The 21,570-nt window shown below is 39.7% G+C and overlaps 1 protein-coding gene across 1 annotated transcript in view; it reads right to left on the bottom strand.

The window, feature by feature from the left end:
- Positions 1–4,593: 4,593 nt before the first annotated feature.
- The window catches only part of cxxc4 (CXXC finger 4), a 36,595-nt gene continuing 19,618 nt past the window's right edge, over positions 4,594–21,570 (bottom strand). The window contains exon 3 of the mRNA XM_008412037.3: positions 4,594–7,389. Coding sequence (XP_008410259.1) covers positions 7,345–7,389 — 45 coding nt within the window. The 3' untranslated portion in view covers positions 4,594–7,344. The remainder of the gene's footprint in view (positions 7,390–21,570) is intronic.

Below are 21,570 nucleotides of genomic sequence, written 5' to 3'. Positions count from 1 at the left end.
AAATTTATGTTTTAATTACTAAAGCAGTTGTAGTGTGTTTTTATTTTATTTAACAGTTTTGGATTTTGCCAACGAACCCAATTTAGAGTGGAAGGTGGAACAGTCTTAGGCAAAACTGTACGTTAGGCTGAACAGATGATATTTCCCGGTATATTTTAGATACATTAGGCTCTTACGGGGACACTTTCCTGGATTCCAGCCCTGCTGACTTTGATTGCCTAATTCCTCAGAGATCACTCTGAGACTCTGGCTGCCAACAGGCGTTGACAAGATGTGGAGAAATGTCGCCAGCCATCATGAAGCCAAACGTCCCAATCAATCAGTCTTCCAGCCCCTCGCTGTATGTGTTTGAATGTGTTTTGGTGCCGGCTGAGCGTGCGTGCGCTTGTGCGCGCGTGTGTGTGTGTGTGTCTTCCAGGTCGACACGTGAAGAGGACAGGTAGGGAGACCCTAAAAGCTTCGTCTTCCACATTCATCAATTACGGCACAGAGGAAGGTTGTGTCTGTCAGGGGGAGCAGATGGTGTGTGCGTCTCGCTTTGTGTGTGTGAGAGTGAGTGAGACAGGGTGAAGGTGTTAGTCAGAAACAGAGAGAGGTGATGACAGAGACAGAGAGAGAAATGTATGAGATAGAGATGTACAGATGTGTGAGGGAGATACGTACAGGTGTGCTACACAGAGAGAAGCCCGGCGTGCTCCGTGATGGCTGCAGGATAACTAATCAATCTATAGCTGCTTCGCAGGAGGGGGGAGGAACAGTCAGGCAAGATTAGTGCAGAGAGAGAGAGGGATCATGTCATTTTGGCACACTGCTGCTTCCTTGCTTCTCTTTTAGTCGGCGTCCTCCTCGTATACCAGCCTATAGACACATTTCACCGTATTTGGTTGGATTTCTTCAGAAAGGTAAATGCCAGTCACCTTTCATGACTCCTACACCCACAGAGTTTCCAAGTTACTCAAATTACTCGAGCACTTCACATCCTCTAAAACTTGGCAGCTCACTTAGCTTGTTGAATGAGTGAATGAAGTGCATATTGCAAAAAGGTTTCAATAATTTTCAGCGACGAGCTTTGACAACACAGACCCAGGAGCCGATTTTCTTTCAGTGAACTTTCAGAACTTTAGAAATCTACTTTTCACCCAATTGTTGCCCGTGCAAATCTTGCTGCTTCTTTCCATGGGAGTTTTTTTTTTTCCCCTTCTCCTTCTTTCTCGTTTCTCTCCTGCTCTTAACTGTGTACCAGCGGTTCTAGGAGCTGTCATATTGCATCAGCGCTCTGCTGATTACTTCCACCTTGTCTCCCTCGTCAGGAAATGATTCTGACACGCACTCACACCCAGCTTTCCCTGCATCAATATGCGTGCGATGGAAAAGCTGCAGACAGTAAATAAATAATGAAAGGCAAGGAAGCAGGAGGGGCGGAGGGGGGAGGTTCTGTATGACATTTTCTTTATCCGTCTCCTTCTCCGTCCGCCGTATGCGTGAGAGAGTCATTGTGGGAAAGCAGCATACGTAATTGCGTGTAAGTATGTGCACTAACAAGTATCTGTATCCTAAAAGTTGGAAACAAATTAAAATTTCAATCTTAAAAATATTATTTCACTTTTCGAATGATCTGGTAGAACTACACGGACCTGACTAGTTCCACAGCTGAGGTTAGACAGGAACTAAACACAAAATTAGTTCCAAAAAATGCAATGAATTTGTTTTGAGTGAAATGTCGAAGCACATTTTTTAATCTGTAGTGCAAAGAATATTTAGAGCCCAGTGTTAATTTTCCCATTCAACATGCTTAACATGCTATTGATTTGCATGAAATTAATTAGTTTACTTTCTTGCAAAACATATGCCAGTAGTTCACAAACACACACACGCAATTTATTAAATAATGTTATTTAAAATGAATTGCAAATTCAGATTTATCTCGATTTATCCAGTGAACTTTTACACAGCATAAAACAACAGAATGTTATTCATTATTTGCTAAACCTTAAAACACACCTGATGTAGTGACGGTTTTTAAAGTGACAGACTTGCATTATAGTGCAAATCTTTAGTGTTGCTGTTGTCTTACCAGAAGTTGGTCACATAGTCCTGCGGCAACACTGTCAGAAATAAGTCAGATAATCAAAAAACAGTATCTAAGAAATTTGTCATCATTTAGATTGGTTGCAGGCCACGTTTAAAAACCTGTTCTGAGGCTAAGAACTATACGGTCCCACACTTCTATTAAATATAAAACAAACATAAATATATATATAACAAAACACCACCCAAAAACCAGTGTAGTCTTTCTTCTTAGGGATTAATAGTTCACAAAAAAAAAAAAAAAACATTTTGATATTCTCCCAATGAAGGTTATTTAGGCTTTGCACATTTTTGTAAATTTAGAAACATTTACCTTTGATGCATTTGTAAATTTAGATTTTTGTCCATTCTTCTTTACAAAATGTATTTTTAAATTTCGCCACAGATTCTCGGTTGCATTTACCTTTGGTCTTTGACTAGGACTTTCTGACAGATAAATGCTTTGAACTTAAACCATTTGATTAAAGGTTTTGTTTAAAGCTTTCACTATGTTGGAGGGCATACCTCCTCCTCTCCAGTCTTAGGTATTTTAAAGTCTCTTAGAGGTTTTCTTCCAGGACTATCACCTTTTTAACTCTGTCCATCATCGTATTAACTTTTACTTTCTTTACTCTCCCTGCTGAAGAAATGCATCCCCCCCCAACATGATCCCACCATCATGTTTTGTAGTGTTCTGGGTTTAGGGTGATGTATAGTGTTAAGCTTATGCCACACGCAGTTTGCATGAAGACCAAAATGTCAAATTGTGGTTTCATTTGACCACAGTGCCTTCGTTAACATGTTTTCTATGACCTTATTTCCTATTACACTTCGTATGGCTTTCTGTCAACAATGAGCTTTTCCTTGCCGCTCCACCATAAAGGTCAGAATTGTGGAATAGTTATCATGGCAACGGCTTCTCCTGCCTAAGCTGCGGGTCTCTGCCGGTACTTCGTTGTAGTCATGGGCCTCTTCATTGCTTCTCCCAAAACAGCTTTGGAGTTTAGGTGGATTCTCATGACTAGGTTTGTAGTCTCTGTTTTCACAAAATGGTTTTAGTAGAGCTCCATCATATGTTTAAACCTTATGATATTGTTTTATAATCTACCCACTCTTTAAACTTCTCCACAACTTAATCCCTGACTTGTCTACTATGTTCCTTAGTCTTGATGAGGCTGTTATGGAACTTGGTTGCACTGGATTTTATTAGGGGCATCAGAGTAAAGCGGGCTGAACACAAATGCATGCCACAAGTTTTGTATTTGAATTTACAAAAGAGGTTGCAGATATCCTTTTTCTTCCATTTAATAGTTTTACACTGACTTGGTCTGTCTTGTAAAATCTCAGTTAAACATTTTAAAGTTTGTGGCTGTAATGTGACAAAATGTGAACAACTTAAAGGGCTTCCCACATGTGTTTTTGAAACAATTGCAACATTGAACTTACCTTCACATTCCTGTTGTAAACTCTGAAATTACTAATCTAAGAAATCTCTGAAGAATTTACAGGACCTACGTATTAATTTAGGAAAAACAGGTTAAATATGGTTGAGGATTATAATTAAACGTGCTGTTAATTGACAGAACCACTGTGGAGGTCTGGGGTCTTGTTATGTAGTCTTGCCAGCGTGCCAAGTCGCTCGCATCCTTCTACCCTCTGAATCGCTACCTCTCCACCCTGTCAAACCAAGAAACTGAACATTACCTCTGGGGCCCGAGGACTTACAGAATCCCAGTTTCAGAGCGAGGAGTGGGAGGTGAGGGAAGGATTAGAGAGGAGCTGTCTCTGATGTTATTTAATCTCGGAGGCCAGGGAGCGAGCCAGCCGGAGCACTCCTGATGCACATCATCAGCCTCTGATGACCAGCCAGGAAGATTGGGTGCCTCAGATGCTACATTGCAGCCAAACGCCCCCACTGCAGAGCACCGTCTTCCTGTCCGGCTCTAACCAGTCGGCAGCTCAATTTGGCTGATGGCAAGCGTGCTCAGTCAGGGGAGAAGTCGGTCCCGGATGATTTCCTCCTTCTCTACTCGCCTCTCCTCGAGGCTGACACCCCTCCCCACCTCAGCCATCGTCCAAATGTGCTTCTGTCCTCCCTTTCCCTCCCACTGCTGCCCCCCCACCTCCTCCCCCAAGCATTATTACACCCCCTCCTCTCCCCTGATACTCAAACACCCAGCCATCACTCAGTTGCTCACGTTATCTCAGGAGCCTGTCTTGCTTCACCCTCCCACCTTACCAGCCACCCTCCTCTCTTTTGCTTCCTAGCATCCCTCCATTTCCCCCCCCCCCACCCCCCAGGAGCATTCCAGCGTGACAAACCACACGGGATTTCACAAGTCCTTTAAAGTCTGCTGCCTCTGGGAACCGCTCGTCTTCATGCAACATTTTAGTATTCGAGGGAATACGTGACTGGGGAGGTAACCAAAGCTGTTACATTTCTACTGTCTCCTTCAGATTGTTATTGTTGGGGATGCGTTCCAGCCGCATAGAAAGTCTCCATCGGAGGATCTTTGACGATTGTCCTTCTCATCTATTAAATTGGTCTTTATTTCCATCTTGTGTATCAGATTCTTTCCATCCAAATAAATATTTTTTTCTTTACTGAAGTTCTTTTTTTTTTTATTATTTTAACACATAAAAGCATCACAACAACAATATACAAATTCTTAGTAATCTTTAAAACCAAAAACACATTTACACATGCAACAATAGGGTTTAAGACAATGAGTAACTTATTGAATAACTTTGTTTTTTGGAATGTTTTAACGCCACTTTGCAGTAGACCGGACTGCTGTTTTACTCCACTGAAGAAAAGTCCAGAACATACTTTAGCTTCAGAGCAAAATCTTGTCTACCGTTTAGCATTTAATTCCAGATTTTCCACCGTAGTTTACAGTACTTCACTGGGATTTCTTCCAGCTTTCATATTAACCTTCGGTGACCCCCAAACCAAAACGGTATAAAAAAAGATATAACAACTGGTGTAGTTTTGTGAGAAAGAAAAAGGTTGAATTATCTAGGGGAATATGACCTCCGGTTAGCAATTAAGTATCAGGTGCTGATGCTAACAATTAGAAGTGCAGCTCACTAATGCAGGACAATGTGCCCTGTTCTGGAGTGTGTCCACACAAGCTCAGTCAGTCCCCATGCCTGTTGCCGCCTTCACACTGGTATAAACGGTTTCAACATTACACACACACACACACACATAAAAAAAACTGCTGGGTTATTTCTTAATTCAATTGTTGAAACAGAAGTTGGATGGTTTTTTGAAAATCAGAAATCATGACCAAAGTTTTGTAGGCTGGCAAAGAGATTAGATATGAGCATATAAGGAGTGTATCAAAAGAAAAAAATGTCTAGAAACCTCCCAGAGTATAATTTCTACAACATTATAATTTGCCAAAGAAAGTGCCAGAGTGATCAGGCCTTTTGGCACCGATTGTAGAGTAACGCAGTGCTGTTGCTCCCCTGCCTGCTGCTGGGCACTGCTGGTCAGTTGGCCATAAGAAGGCTTTTGATTTGCTTACAAGACAAATTTAGTTTTTTGGAAAGATTTCAGCTAATGAAAAATTAAACTGAACTGGAAATTAAAAGGTCATCACTCATCAGTATTATTGTAGTGAAATGGATCCCAACAATGTCTTTCTTTTCATTTTTATCTTGTGTAAATATGTAAACAGTGAGGCAATATTATTGTTAAATTAAGGTTTACATCCACGACAACCTGATAGCTGTGATAACACTTGATGTCAATGTTTTGTGTTGATGATTAACACTGGAGATGAAGCTTGCTAACTAAATGTAACACTATCCCTTTTCCTGCTAATACTACACTTTGGCCAATCAGTTGGTCAAAAAGTAAAATTAAATAGTTACATTACTTTTACTATTTATCTTGATTTAACATTTATTTCATATATAATTCTTTACCGTTTAATTTTTGAGTTTTAAGCAATGATGTACTGAGGAGAAAAGTGTACCATTAAGATTAGATTTTTTCACTTAGCACACATTTAAGTAAAAAATGTTGGCAAAGAACATTTAGCCTGTTCGTTGCTAAGTAGCTAGCTCAAGCTAATGCTAGCTATTTTCAACACACCCACTTTGTCCAAACCCCTAGTCATAAAATCAAATGGAGAGGTCCTTTTTATACTGTTTATATAAAGTTGTCCAGCAGCAGTCGCGCCCCTGATGGATTAAGCAAGTCTTAAAACAACACTAAACGTTTTTTTTGCTTGTTTTGTTTTTTTGAATATATTTCTTCTGGCTGGAAGCAAAACTAACATTTTGAAATGGCCCAGCCAATCTCCTGATTCGAATCTCATTAAGTACATGATTAGGGTTATTGTAAGGAGACCTTTCCAAACACTTGGCGGCCATCACCAATGATGTCACTGGAAATGTGCAAAAAGCTGGTCAGCAATTTTTCCCAATAATTATTGGTATGAAAAAATGTTGACAAATAAAATTTGCCAAATATATATATTTTTTTCCAAAAGATTGATACTCCTCATCTGATCATTTTTAATTAAGGATGTACGTATATCCAGGGTTTAATTTATAATTTCAACCCTCTCTTTGTTATCGTTAAAACATTTGTCATTTTAACCAATATTTTCAGTTAAAAACCTTCTCTGGTGTCTTGACACTGGAGTCACAATGTTTTGTTAAATCAACCAAAGTTTAGATCAGCGAGTGTTTAACCCAGGGCTGTCAGCAAAATAACCTGAATTTAGTGTTGTTTTTTTAACCCAGCAGTTTTTAGAGTGTATACAGAGCTAAAAGACAATGCTAGAATATGACTCAGTTTGGGGCATAAATGTTACTGAAATGTGAATATGAGGAATGATCAACAGGATCAGTTTATTGCTCCAGAGTGACAGGTGTTTGTTTGATAATTGATTCTTGTGGCCTCTTCGTTTTGTCAGATTCAGTGTGTTTGTATGATTGTCTGTTTGAGTTCTTTACACAGGGCTGGCTGTAAAACCTACAGCCACGACACTGAAAACACATTCATAGACACCAAAAATATACATAATGATACTGTCAAAAGGTACAATAATTACACAGGGAAAAAAAGGAAATTACAGAGTTAAAACAACACCATTATGTTTTCGTTTATCCTTGTGTCTGTCCACTTTGTCTCCTTGCGTCCTCTTCCAAAATGTTTGGGCGGCGCTACGTGCTGTGTGTCCATGAAATTCTCCTGGAAGACAGTCCAGAGTCCTGCCTGTCTTCCTGCTGCTGGGTGGAGGTCCACTTCTCACGTTTCTAAAAGAACCACCGAAAAGCTTCCCCGTTGTTTACCGGCGTCCTCTGTGATAGAGACAAAATGTGAAAGAGGAGGTTTTAATTTGTGGGCTCTGAGGTCAAAGTGAAGGTCAAAAGAAGGAAAACCTTCAGAAATTTCAAACGCACTTAAAAGCAGAGTTTTTTTAAATTATTATTATTATTATTATTATTATTATTAATTCAACAATTAGAAACGGTCTGAGTAAAGTAAAAACCCTGAAGGCACTTGAAGCCCAACCACCAAGTGTTTCATCAGAGAGCCAGCCAAGGTGATTACATGCACGTCCCACCCACACCCAAATAATCATTACGCTGGATGAAACATTCGATACAAATTCCCATGGAGCAACAATGAGGCATTTAATTACTGTGAGCTGGAGCCGCAGTGAGGGGGAACAGAGCATCATTTCAATTTGAGCCCGCACCAGCAGTTGCCCCACCTCCTTCTCTCTAAAAACCTCCGTGCCGCGTGTCCTGAAACTCATTTAGAAGTCAGAGACGTGAAATACCAGAGTCTCCTACCAATCCCCGTGACCAATTAGCATATTTTTTTGTATGTGCGAGAGTGTGTGAGGGAAGAGGGTTAACAGAGGGGAAATGGTGCATAATCACAACTAAAATCATTTTAGCTCGAGGAAGGGGCAATTTGACATTTTAATACCAAGTGTCATCGGTGGCTCCTTAAAGGCTGATGACGGCTGTAGCATTATCCTTGAGTTCACAGGCTGTTGACCAAGCATACTTGCTAACCTCGTTTGTTTTCTGCTTGGTATTTAGGATATGATGAGACTGCTCTTTAGTGTAATCAGTGCAGTTTGGGCTGTGCTGTACGTGTGACTGCAAATTAAAAGGTACTCAAAGTTCTTAAGTTACTACTACACAAAAAAAATGTAAAGTTGTGATGTTGGAAAATTTGGTTTACGTGAATCTTACATGTTTTATTTCTGATTATTATCAAAGGTCGGCTTCTAAAATACATCTCAGGTTATGTGTGTTATAATGTGTCAAAGAAAGTGTTTTATTTGTGACGCAAACTTGCAAGTTTTAGATTAATTTTCGATTCATTTTGAGCGGTGCCAGCCATTGTACAAAACAACTAAATTAGATGCAATTTTATTAATTAATATTCAGTAATTTTTTTTCCCCACTAAATAAATGTACCCAAATTGCAATCTGCATTTGTCTTAAATCTTATGGAGTAAGAAGCTATTGCAACAGAAGATTACTTATTTCTGTGGTTGGCACTGCAACCATGCAACTAAATCCCAAAATGAAATAACCCCGAGCGACAGCAAAAAAGTAATGTCTGCAAACATCTCCTCTGATTGCGATGCCTCCGACGAAACATTGCAAATCATCCTGGGTAACACATCCCACTACTTGTGAAAGAGTTGAGACTGGATCAGTGCGGATGTGTCAGTTTGCTTTAAAAAGCAGTTCTTCCAAGACCCAACTTTACAACTGTCTGTTCATACGGACAACAAAAGCTCATCACACATTTCGGGTGCATACATTCTGTAAAAGCCATTTACCATATATTCACAACATATTAACCAAATACTATTATCCTTCCAAGTGAGTAACAGAGGAGCCCAGAGCAGCAGGGGCCCATCGTCACCAATTTAAATCCATGGGAGAAATGAAACACCATCTTATTTGAAGCAGTCAAGATGTTCTCACACATCTAATGTCAACTTTTTTTTACTCTATTTTTTTATTTTATTTTTTTACCTAATAACAATGAGCTGATTATTGCTGCATGTCACCATGACTCTATTAATTTACATCTGTCACTTTCTATGCAGTTTAATAAATTACTATGTGAATTTTTGCTTGTATCCTACAGAGCAAGAAAAACAGAAAGGATGTCCCAGTGACATGAATAAAAGGAACTGTCTAGACATATTTTTTGAAATCTTCTAAAGTATGAAGAAAGAAAAAATGTTTTATGGATAGAGTTTCTTCTGTACAGAGATGCGGTTGCATTGTTACTTGAGTTTAATATATGCTGTAGTGGCTTTAACATTTGTTTAGTAAGGAGGCAACAAGATCATGTGACAAAAAATGTCGAGATATTGAAACATTTCTCGGCAAAGGAAGCTCCGTCTCCAGAACCGCTCTGAACTTGCTGACAATGAGTGATTTTATGTATTTAAGGGAGTCCAAACTATTATTAAGATGCTGATATATTGTATGTCTGTTAGGTTATATAAAAGCATGTTATTTGAGCTGGACAGTGTACTGACTCTTGTACTGAAAAAAGTTCTTGCTCAACTACTTGAGCAAGAACTCAAGTAGTTGAGTTCTTGCTCTGTAGAGTTGAAGGACTGATCTAAGACTGCTCTTTTGACAACACTGGCTAGCTAACAACAGCCAGTTACACTGAACAAACTTTTAGCGCTTTTTAAGCATTTGTGGGGCAGCAGTTTCAATAGTCTGTTGAAAAAAAGTGTGGTTTCCCAAAGAGACATTGCTACGTCTTCATTATTGATCTTTTTTGTCTTTATTTCACCGCATGTTGCATAACATGTTATAATGTAGGATTTACTGTTTTATTTCAGATCATCCTTCAACACCACCAACCCAAACGTCGTCCACCAGAAGCTCACCCAGTTCACAGTGTCTGTCAGTGGATCACCAGCTTCCTGACTGACCAGCAGCAACAGGTGAAAAGCATCTTCTCCCAAACAAGAGCCAATAACACTGGCACCTCCCAGCAGAGTTTTCTCTAGCATCTTCTGTTCTCTATTTACATAAATTACTCAGGATGTAACTCTTGAAATTTGCAGATGACACCACTGTTACCAATCCTCTCCAGGACAGTGATGATTAACTGGTTCCGTCAGAACTACCCAGAGCTTAACCCACTAAGACCGTGGAGATGACGGTGGACTTCCTCCCCAGCACTACCATTGATCATTTCCACTGTATAGGAACCACCCTTTCTTGGGACTTGAGCCCTCAAATTTAGATACTCTATTGTATGTGAATAGACACCTCAAGATGTACAACCTTCCCCAGGAGCTAGTGGTCATCTTTTACACTCCCATTGTTCAGTCTGTCCTGTGTTCGTCCTTCACTGTGTGGCTCATCCAAACTGCAAACAAACGTTAGGTCTGTGGAGAGGATCATAAAAGCTCACATTCCCTCCATCCAGGACTAAGGGTCTAGGGACAGGACCAGGGCAGCTAACATCTTTGCAGACCCCACACATCCTGGACACAGAGTAATATTTTACTTCAGGTCTGTGCTACAGAGCACTATTTCCTAAAAAAAAGACGGCCGCCACAGAGACAGTTTCTCTGATAAACAGTAAACGGTAAAAACATTACAAACACTAAAACTTAAATATCTTAGAGTATGAAACATTTTCAACCAAAACCTTACGTTATGAACAGAACTTTGCACTTTCTTTAAAAAGAAACACTGACATATTGAGAAAGTTCTGGACAATTTGTTCCATACATCTATAACAGTGGCGAGTGTGAACACACCATGAGTGGTAAGTTGAAGTTAGCTTCACTTTAGAGCTAAATTTTGGGTTGATGCTAACTGTTAAGCTAACAGTTAGCTAGCAGGTAACTGTTAGCTGCTAGCAATGCTGAAGTTACTGGTTTAGATTCCTAGTGTAGGAGATACACTAAAGGGCTATTTCTCAGTATTTTAGTGCATCTTGAAAGTACATTTATCATCTTTAGGTTGTAATACCAATAGAAAAAATCTAAACTGGATAAACACCTTTAGGTTCAGTAAAATACAACTTGTAGACCTAATTAGTAAAATTAATGAAAAAAGGGCAATTCTTTTTCCTTTTTTCCAAAAAATATTGCTAAAATCTTGTTTTATCCTCATGGACTCTATATTGTGTATTGTATTATATCATGACCAGGATGTATTGTTATACTCGTATAGGGCTAACTGTTATTTTCTTGTAATTAACTTATGCAAGCTTGAATTTACGTAATTTGTTTTCTTATTCATAACTGCAAAATGATCACATCTGAATAAAAAACTAACTTACATTCTTAGACTATTTCATATAGTATAAAGAACACAACATAACACAGTCCTTTGCATGGGGAAAAACAACTAAGACAGGTTTAGCCTGTTGAACATCTTAACGACTTCACCTGATCTCTTTAGACTTTAATAAATCAGTACGGCTCTGCCAGAACACCAGACAGCCAATATGCAAGCTGAATATTCTGTCTCCCTGCCTGCCTGGGCATATATAATATTTTATCTTGCACTGGTAAAACAATGGGAAATGTGTAAATATCAAATTATTAGGCTAATATAAAAAACTTTTTTGCTGACACATTTCTTAAATTTAAAACTAGATATGCTCTGTAATTTGTAAAATAAATAAATAAATAAAAAAATAGTCCATCAGTACTGTAATTTCTCCTGTCAAGGTTACTCTGAAGAGAGCAAACCTGACTAGTGCGAAGGATGCACATCTGCACCGTCTATGGTGGATCTGCAGGGGCACTTTAAAGGCTTAAGCCCATTTCTGTCAGCATTGTAATGCCTGGGGAGCTGAAGCAAAGCAGAGAGTGAGGCGAGCCGAGAATGTTTATCTTGATCCATATTCTCACATTGATCAATCCCTGGTGGAAGTGCGGCTCACCAGAGACAATAATGACCCTGATCCGGGCACTCGCCATGTCTCTGTTTTGTTAAGTTCCCCGCGTTATCGATCCAGTGGGGCTCTTGAGTGCTGCTTGGATTCACTCCCAGGCCATCTCTCCTCGGCGCACAGCAGTGACCAGGCACAAAGAAGGCTCAATTAGCACCGGCTCTGCGTTGTCTGCTCCCCCACCTTCAAAATCACTCCATCAACTGGAAGAATGGGAGGAAGGAAAAGGGGGTGGGGGGGAAGGGAGGGGGGCGAAAAGACGGGATAGGAAAGCTAGAGAAAGAGAGAGAGAAATTGAACGCTTGAGGAGAAGGGAAGCACTGACCGTGTTACCTGGGACAAGGGAGCAATGCCAAGGTTTTACGTCAAATCAAGACTCCGAAGCGGCGGCAGCGCCTTATGTTAATGACGCTGCCTCTGCAGGAAAGCATACAAAACAACCCGGCAGCAACGACACACAAGAGGAACACAAGAGACAATTTCCTGCACAGGCTGCAAATGCACACAAGAAAAAGTGGCAAACTGACTCCAGGAGACGGAGGAATTTCACTAGACCTCGAATTAACCCCACCACATCGCCACAGTAGGCAGGGTATCCTAAAGTGTCTGCCGGTGGCTCTGGGTGATAACAGCACAGTAAAACTGACATGTGGTGGAATAATTCTCCGCTGATTCTGGTGAGGCAGTGTGAGGTCTCTGGGCTGCCAAGACGCCCTGTGATCCTAACCGAACCTGGCATGTGCCGTTAATGTTGCAGACATGTTGTCAGCTGATTTGGGCAAGGTGGCGGAGAGACATTATTGGCTCGTACGGGAGGGTGAATCATAAGCAAAGTCAAAGAAAAAAACTAAATAAATAAAACAGTAAAATGGTGCTCGTATGTGCTGGGGACGTAAGCCTTCAAACGCAATCTGAAGGATCCAACCTTTGAGTCAGGTCCAAAGCGTCTTCTATCCACACAAACAATAAAAATGCATGAAATGTCCTCAACCTCCCAGCCCACCGAAAGCCCCGCTCCTCTTATCCCCTGCAGCCTTGGCGTCACTCTGCGCCGGGGCCAGAGATAAACCACTCAAGACGATGAGGATGATAATGGCAGACGCCGCAGCGCCTCAAAATTCAATCAGCGCCTGGACGTCAATGCGGATGAGTGTAAAAGTGAAATATGTTCGCCAGCGTGTGTTAAAAGATGCCACACAGGGCTCAGAGAAACAACAGCGAGAGATGTGGAGGGCCATGAGGGAAAAAGGAAAGAAAAGGAGAGGGAGAAAGAGAGGGGGAGCGAGAGAAAAATGAATATAATGTGTTTCAACCGCTCTGCTTCCCAGCACAATCCCACTGGCATTTTGAGCAGCGCTACTTTAACCACAGACTGTGAATAAATTACCCTTTTGAACTCAGGGTGATTGCAAATGTGCCCCGGTTTCTCTTGAGACATGTCTGGCACTAACCCTCAGCCAGCCTTGTCACAAAGGCCCCTTCACTGCCTCTCCCCCTCCCGCCTCCCCTCCCTCCCTCCCTCCCATCTACAGTACTTACAGGGCATACACACAGGCAGGCATAACATCTTAAAACGTTTAATTTCCTGTAATTGCTGATGAATTTTCTATTTCTTTCCCAGCTACAAAAGGTACATTTCCACAGCGAGAAGCTTTTCCAGGATCCAGGGTAAAATTCTGGGGCCGTTTTACTCTTTTGTTTTGAGAGCAGGAGCCAAAGCCAAGTCAGACTGCAAGGATACAAAATATATAGGGCCAGCCAGGTAGGGATGTAGCACAAGAAATTTCACTTCACCTCATAGTTGTACCTAACGCCCTGAAATTGCCCTGTGTGTCTTTAAGAAGCTCCTGCTCAGCAATCCTCTCTCAGAACAATACTTCTCCATGCTGTAGATTGATGTTTACAACCGTTCCCAGGAATGCCGTAGTTTGAACGATAAACTCAATACTTCGTCCTGAGGTTTGCTAATTTCTGCTGCCACTAGTCTGGTGGAGCTATGTGGGGGAGGGGTGATCTGTGGGGGAGGAGCTTGGCTGAGGACTGAATCTCCAAGGAGGCGCTTTGTGGAAATAGGCTGTGCTTTTCTTTGTCCATGAAAAAAAGATACAAATCCAAATATCATTTTGTTGATACTTGATGTTACACATTAGCCACCAAAACATTTTTTTATTTGTATCAACTAGCATGGTAGGCATGAGAGACTCAAGGGTTTGTCAATAAAATCACTGGTCAAAGCAATGATTTGTGTCTGATGGGAAATGACATCATAACATACTATAAGGCTCAAAAAAGTCAATTTTGCATAATTTATTTTCTCTCCCCAACACGCAATGGGTTCACATTTCAACAACATTTAGAGAGGCAGCATTTAGCTTTAACTACTATGAAAGAATAACAATTAAAAAATGTATTGGTCTGATTTTAACTGAAAGTAAAAGTAATTTATGTGATCGGCCGACAGCTGGATCATACAGTGGATATGCCCATAACTGATGAACAGGGTACAATAAAAGGTTGCAAGAAGTTCCAACATAATTCACTTTTCTCCATTTAGCTTTTTGTTTCAAGGTGCTACGCTTTATGAAGGAGTTATAAAGTTATAGTTTCAAACGGTTAACCTTTCTCTCATTACCTTTCCTGTGGTTTAAAGACATTTTAGGAATTTTATGCCAATATTCAAAGCAAAGATAAATGTGAACCACTACTGTTGCAGTTGCCAGCTGACTGGAGAAAAAAAGACACTTTCAAATATTTGTAACAGAGCACAGAAAGTATAGGATTTGTAGTGGCTCATGTGTGAAGCGGTTGCCTGAAGGCTGGTTGCTGGAAATGGTGGTCCAACGAAATTACCGCCCAACAGCAGCTTGTTATTCTGGTGTGATTCTAGCAACAGTTAGAAAGGCAAAAACCTAGAGATTTCTGTGCAATAAATTTATTGGCTTAGTTGTAGTAATCAATATATCATTTAAGCAGCAGCAAGTTTGAAGTTGAAGCGGTGTGTGCGAGAAATGTTTGCGTAAGTACCAAGACAGTACAATATTTCTACTCTCAAGATTTCTTGAAAATGCTTAAGCTGTAATAATTTTTGAAAAATCTAAATAAATGTGGAAGATAATACAGAGATTTGGGAGCCGCAGAAGGGAGGAAAGGAATTTCAGTGAGTAGCATTAAGCAGGTTGAATAGCAGCCAGCGGGAGTGAGCCAATGTGTTCCCAAATGCTCATTATAACTCATGGCCCATACATTACTGTGACAATGTCCATTATTTATTAGACTCCACACTGGGAAAGAGCCCAGTTTTTATGACCACAGTCGCCTGACAGGCTGCAACCAAAATAAAAATAATCACCACTGTCACACACACACACGCAAACGCGCACAGATTGTTCGACACTTCTTAGTCATTGGCGCTGAAAGTTCAGACTGCAATCATTCCAGAGTGGTCAAATGACACCATGCTTTTATTGATTTCAACTTGTTTTTAGAGCGGAAAACTAGGAAGAGACAAGAATTAATTTGTTTCATCAGTCAGTCGGTGTGGGGGGGACTATGATAGCAAGCCAATCATTCACGACCGACCTCCAGCGCTGATCGAGCTGTGGCGGTGCTGCTGAGAGGGGCTCTGGGGTGCAGTCACCCTTAACTGATGTGTTTTACATATCCTGTCACTTTATTCTGCAAAAATATTGGGGCGTTGCTGAGCTCAAACGTGGAAGGTATCGCGATCCATCACCTGGGGAGCTCACCGGCGCCGGTGGGAGGGGGGTTGAAATCTCATCTGGAGCCTTGTCACTGGTGTCCCAGCCACCCGAGGGCCGTTTATGAGAGGCGCTTCTCCAAGGCCACCATCGCAGCAGGACTCATCCAGGCGTTCACACGACGGCGGCCAAAACGCAGCATCACACCGAAGCACTGACGGACTCTGCTTTGGTAGTAAATACAGGCCTTTGACAAACAGTTTAAAGGAAGCTACCCAGTAAGGGAAGCAGTTTTAATTGCCCAAATCACTAAAAATCACTGAATGACCTCCACAAAAAAAAATTGTACATTTGTAAGTTGATTGTATTAACATGAAAATATTTTTTGTCAGTTGTTTGTTACCCGCAAAAGTGATTCAAAGAGACACTTTTTTTTTTGATCAGTTAAATAATTTTTACTTGTTTTTAATTTATAAAACTTGGAAGACTATATTTTTTTTATCAGAGCATTTTCAATTTGTTTTTGCTGTACAGTCTACATCAGCAACAACCTGACAAGTTTTTAGAGTGTAATAGCTTAGCTTGGAAATCACCTAAATCTACAGCAAATCGAAACGACAGAACACTATCAAAAATCTAAACTAAAAACTGTATTGTATTAGCTAAGCATGGGATGATGAGACAATTTTTATGATACACATTGAGAAAAAATAACACATCTTCATGCCATTTAGTAGGAATCTGACAGAGCATCCGACTTGATAAACAGCATGATAGACGATGTTTGTCTGACAATAATGTAGTGGAGGTAGATACAATGAAGTTTTTTATGCTTCTCTAATTTGAAGTAATATTGAAATTGCTTCCTTTATGTGTTCATAAATAGAATAATGATTTCATTTATAAGAAATCATATTAAAGGAGTCTGTTTGAGTGTAGAATTACCACACATGTTCTGTTTTCTCGCTAAAGTCCCCTTCCTGTCCTTCTGTTCTTTTCCTTCCAACAAGAGGTCAAATCTATCTGGTTTTACAGTGACTGAAAAGCCACAAAGCCAAATTCATTGCATCCCCATGTTTGTTATTTAATGCTATGCTTTTTATTATCCCCCAGCATGTTGGGGTTTCAACGAGGGAGGATCAAATGCAGCTCAAGCCCAACAAATTCTGTGAAATGGCCTTTTAGTGTAGAATCAATACGAACACATGTGAAGCAAATGCTAACTTTAGCATCGTCACTGGACAGCAGTGCTTCCGTAACAAGTGTTATCTGCTGAGCACTGTGAGCAAACTGTCAGCACCGAAGAGTAAAGCAGGAACTACTGTGATTTCCAGCTGCAAGTTTTAAAGTGATACACCCCTTCATATCTGAGGCTCCAGCTAATTATTCACACTTATTTAAAATACTGTACCATTACACCTCAGCAAGGTCTCATCACACCCCTCACATTAATTAAAAGATTCATAACGTCGTCTAATTTCTTTTGTTTCAGACAAAAACAAAAAAAAATCTATTATTACTGGTATAATAATGTTTTCATTTCGTTCATCATTTATTTGTTATTCTGATTCTCATGCACAGACCAAGACAGAAATGTATAATCGACACTCACCAAAGTTAGCAGTGGTTTTCAAGTGCTAGATGCGCTCCTCTCAATGTAGAGTAAAACGAGGTTAACAGCCCACTATGAGGTCTAAATTGGTCAGGGTATCATCTCTGGTTACCAGCCTGCAGCCCCTTGCTCAGGCAGGCTTCTCTTAGGCCACGAGCAACAGCCGCAGGAGTGGCAGCAACAACACACTACTCTTGGAAAAAATCCAGTGGAAAAACCTTTAAACCTCCCATTATTTCAGCATGTTTTGGTTCCAAGGAGCCAGACTGTCTTGTAATCTTCTAAGGTGGTCATGACACATAGCTGTCGAGCCTTCCTTTTAATTCCTTTGATTACTTATGAAAAATCGACCAAAGTCCAAATAAAAACAACCTATTTGGACTTTGGTTGATTTTTCACTTTTTTTTTCTTTTCTCCAATCTGACCATCAAGGCATATTTGCGATTAGTACTCGAAGAGAAAGTGGCCAAGTGCAGAAGGAGCTATAATAATCTAACTACCATAGATTAAAAGTATCTGACAGTCAGGACCTTAAAAATATTTGTACAGAAAGCAGCAATATTAACTATTTACAGTTTGCCATGTTTTCATCTAAGGGCTTTTCAGGATACTTTTTATTGGAACTAAAATGCTGTTTTATGTCTGCCCTCTGTTGTCTCTGTTGTTTTTCAGAGAATAAATGCAGAGAGGGAAGAAATTATGCCTCTGTGACAAGTAATGTTTATAATAAGGAACTGCCTAAAGACAGGTTCTTTGCTAAGTCGTCTGTTGCGCAGACACAACACAGGTTTGCTCTATTTTCTCCTTTGGTCCGTCAGCAATAAGTGGCTCAATTCCACTGAAAAAGCTCAAGAACTGCTGAGAAACATTTCAAAGCAGCCCGACTCCTTGGAAACAAACATTGCCTTTTATTCACATCCCATTCACATCCGTGCATCCCAAGCGAACACGGTCAACGTGTAGATGCCGGCCGATAAGAGGTTCACAAGTGTCCTTATTACGCCTCAGTACCGTGATGTGGCTACAATGCGACGCCTGGCCTTGAACAAGCCACCCTTTCAAGCAAATCTAGCTAAGTGTACTGCGGATGTTTGTGAGTAATGAGGAATTTGGGTGATTTTTGCTGACTAGGCATTTATGGATGGTGGGAGGGATGGCTTATGATGGTGTGCTTAAGAGCTATGGCTGAGGGAGGAGGGGTGGTCACAGGGGGGAGATTAGGCTGAGGGGCAATGAAGGAAAACCCAAATCCATCTCCATCTCAGAACCATCCTAAAGCAGATTACTTACTTCAGTGGCAGAGGAAGAGAGAGAGGGGGGGGGAGGGGGGGCAGCAGATGAACGAGGAGGCAGTGAACGAGAGAGCAATTAGCCTAGATGCAATTTCGGCACAGTCCCCTGACTTGATATTTGACCTTTAGTAAGAGTCTCGCCAAATATCGCCCGCGAAGCGCCGACAGACCATATGGCAAAGTGCTGCTGGAGGCTGAGATCAGTGTGACTCGCAGCCTCTGTATGGTAATGGGAGGGAATGTAATTACAGCACACTATTCCTGTAGGACGTATATTTCGCGAGCCCGCAATAGGAGTGGCTTTGCATTAAGCGGGCAATGAAATGGAATGGACCCGGTATTTCTGAGCCTGAACTGAAAAATGACTCTTTATGAGCAAGTCCTGATAGAGAGAGAATACTTTGTAAAAAAAAATCCTGAAATCCAAGCTAAGAAAGAAAGCAGCTGAACCACAATAATTAATGTCACAGCAGAAATGTGTCGGTTCCTGGCAATGGCAGAACCCCCCCGCTGAGTCAGATACGCCACAGTTAGGAGAACAGGTTTAAACCCAGAGATAAGAGAGGACAAAATGCATGCAGACGCCAACTAGCATGACTCAAAAAAAGCTCTAAAACTTAGGCATCGACAGGATAATTAAGAAATGAGGAAGTAAACAGATTCTTTACAGAAGATATACATGATCTTGAAGAGTTTTGTTAGAGTTTTGTATTGGTGAAGATTGGTGAAAATAATATGGCATATATATATATATATATATATATATATATATATATATATATATATATATATATTTTTTTTTTCTTATTAGTACATTCAAATTGTTTACAGTTTCTGTTACAATTATCTATGAATACCAATATGCAATTGTAGAGAATATGCTCTGCAGTTCCATTATTTACCTTCAAAATAAATAGATGATTTGGTAATATCAAGTGTGGAGGATTTTTGTCATTTACACTATACTGTACAGAACTTTTTTAAAAATTAGAAATCCATGACTTTCTGCTTTTCTGGTGTCTATTTTTGATAGAGCAGCCCATTTTTTTATAGGGCTTTTCAAAGTGGGAAAGATAAGAGAACATGATATTCAAGTCACATCTATGTACATTTACTTGTATAAATTGGGATATTGCAACAAAAAAAAACCACTTAGCTAAACAAGCACACGATAATAATAATAATAATAATAATAATAATAATAATAATAATAATAATAATTATTATTATTATTATTATTATTATTATTATTATTATTATTATTATTTCAACAAGAACTGTGATTTAAACTGGGAAACTGAGCTGAACTAAAGAATAAAAAAACTAATTTTCAGACATTTTTATACGTCTTTTTCATCATTAGCAACAACTGTTGAGAGCCTTGTATTAATCATTTAGTACTAGTGCAAAATAGGTAGAGGATACATGCAATTCAAATATTTTTTTATGTATATTTCTATTCATCTGACATATTTCAGTTGTTTTTTTGTTTTCTTCCCTTAAGAGTCAGTCAGTAACAAAAGAACAGATGGGATGTGTGTGCCTTTCAGTTTTCAAACCAAGATCCCCATCTCTCTCTGGTGACATCAAAGTAGGAAAAGCAACTCAACTATGCTGCTAACTTTCTTCTTATGCTAAACCTTCTGTGCAAATATAAAACACATATGAGAGGCAGTGTATGTAAACACCAAACTCCACACAAACACACACACACGCAACGCAATATTTGCCCAGTAACAAAGCCTGAGCCTTTTATGCTCTACCTATATTCAAAAAGAAGTCCCATTTAACACTGAAAAATGCTTAGTAACTCTGCTAAATTATTATGTGTAAATGTAACTTTTAAACTGTACTGAAAAACGTTACCTTATCTTGAACAGTATCTTGTTTAGTATTACTATATTTTTTATGATGCGCAAACAAAACTATTTCACAAATGGTTTATTGAAATACCAAATTATAATGAGGCTTTTTAGAATATTTTATGTGGCAAAATGAGATTTTGCTTTCTTCCTGGTCTTAATTTTCACCAGAAAAAAATTAGGATCCATCGATCTGCTTGTGCAGCAGGTGACCTGCTACCAAGTGACCGTCGATTCTATTGAAACTGCTGTTGTGCTGAAGATTTTTTTTTTCCCGCCAGTCAAGCTTGAAGACAGAATCACAAGTCTAGAGACCAATGCGGGTTTCTTGAGAGGTGATACAATAAGATCCAAACCCTCCTAAGGTATTGAGCATAACCTGTTAAGGCGTTTTTTTTTTTGTTTGTTTTTTTTATACTCTGAAACATCTACTGAAAACTTTCTGTTCTTCCCTCCTTTCTTCCTCTCCCAAACTATCCCCTTTAAACTGTTGTTAGACCTTGAAACAATTGCTCTAACTTGTGAGAGAGCAGTATTTTTTTTAATTTTTTTTATGAAATTACATATTTAACCACTGGTTGGCAGCAGAGCAAATGTAGGGGTCAGAGTGTCTCTTTTTTCCATTTTGCAATGTAAATATAAAGTACGACAAAGCAGTCTGAATAAGCCACACATAGATACCCAGCACACTTTACAATAAATAAAATTCATCTTAAGCTTTTCTACATACAAGTGAGTTTTTCTACTATGCAAAAAAATCTGCAGAGAAGCTTAAAAATCGATAAAAAAAAAAAAATTAGCTCTGATTAAGGCTGCAGCTGGTCAAAAGACTTTCACTTTGAGAAAGAAAGGAGAAAAAATGTGTTTGATTTTTGTAGAAGTTTTTCTACAGGAACTTTTACAGGTGAAAGGTCGCCCAGTGGGAGTTTGTCTGGGGAAACCACAAGATTTGGGGATTTGGAGTCAATTTCCAACATCAAGTACAAATATCCTTCCTGTGGGTAATGTCTACATCCAACCCATGCTATTCAAAAGATATTTGTGCTACAAGTATTTTAAAATAAATTTCAGCATTATTCAAGATAATTTAATTAGTTACCTA

This window comes from Poecilia reticulata, chromosome 1, assembly GCF_904066995.2.
Source record: "Poecilia reticulata chromosome 1, P_reticulata-male-v2, whole genome shotgun sequence".
Lineage (NCBI taxonomy): Eukaryota > Metazoa > Chordata > Actinopteri > Cyprinodontiformes > Poeciliidae > Poecilia > Poecilia reticulata.
Note: the sequence above shows the minus strand (reverse complement) of the source record. Positions and strands in the feature narration are given on the sequence as shown.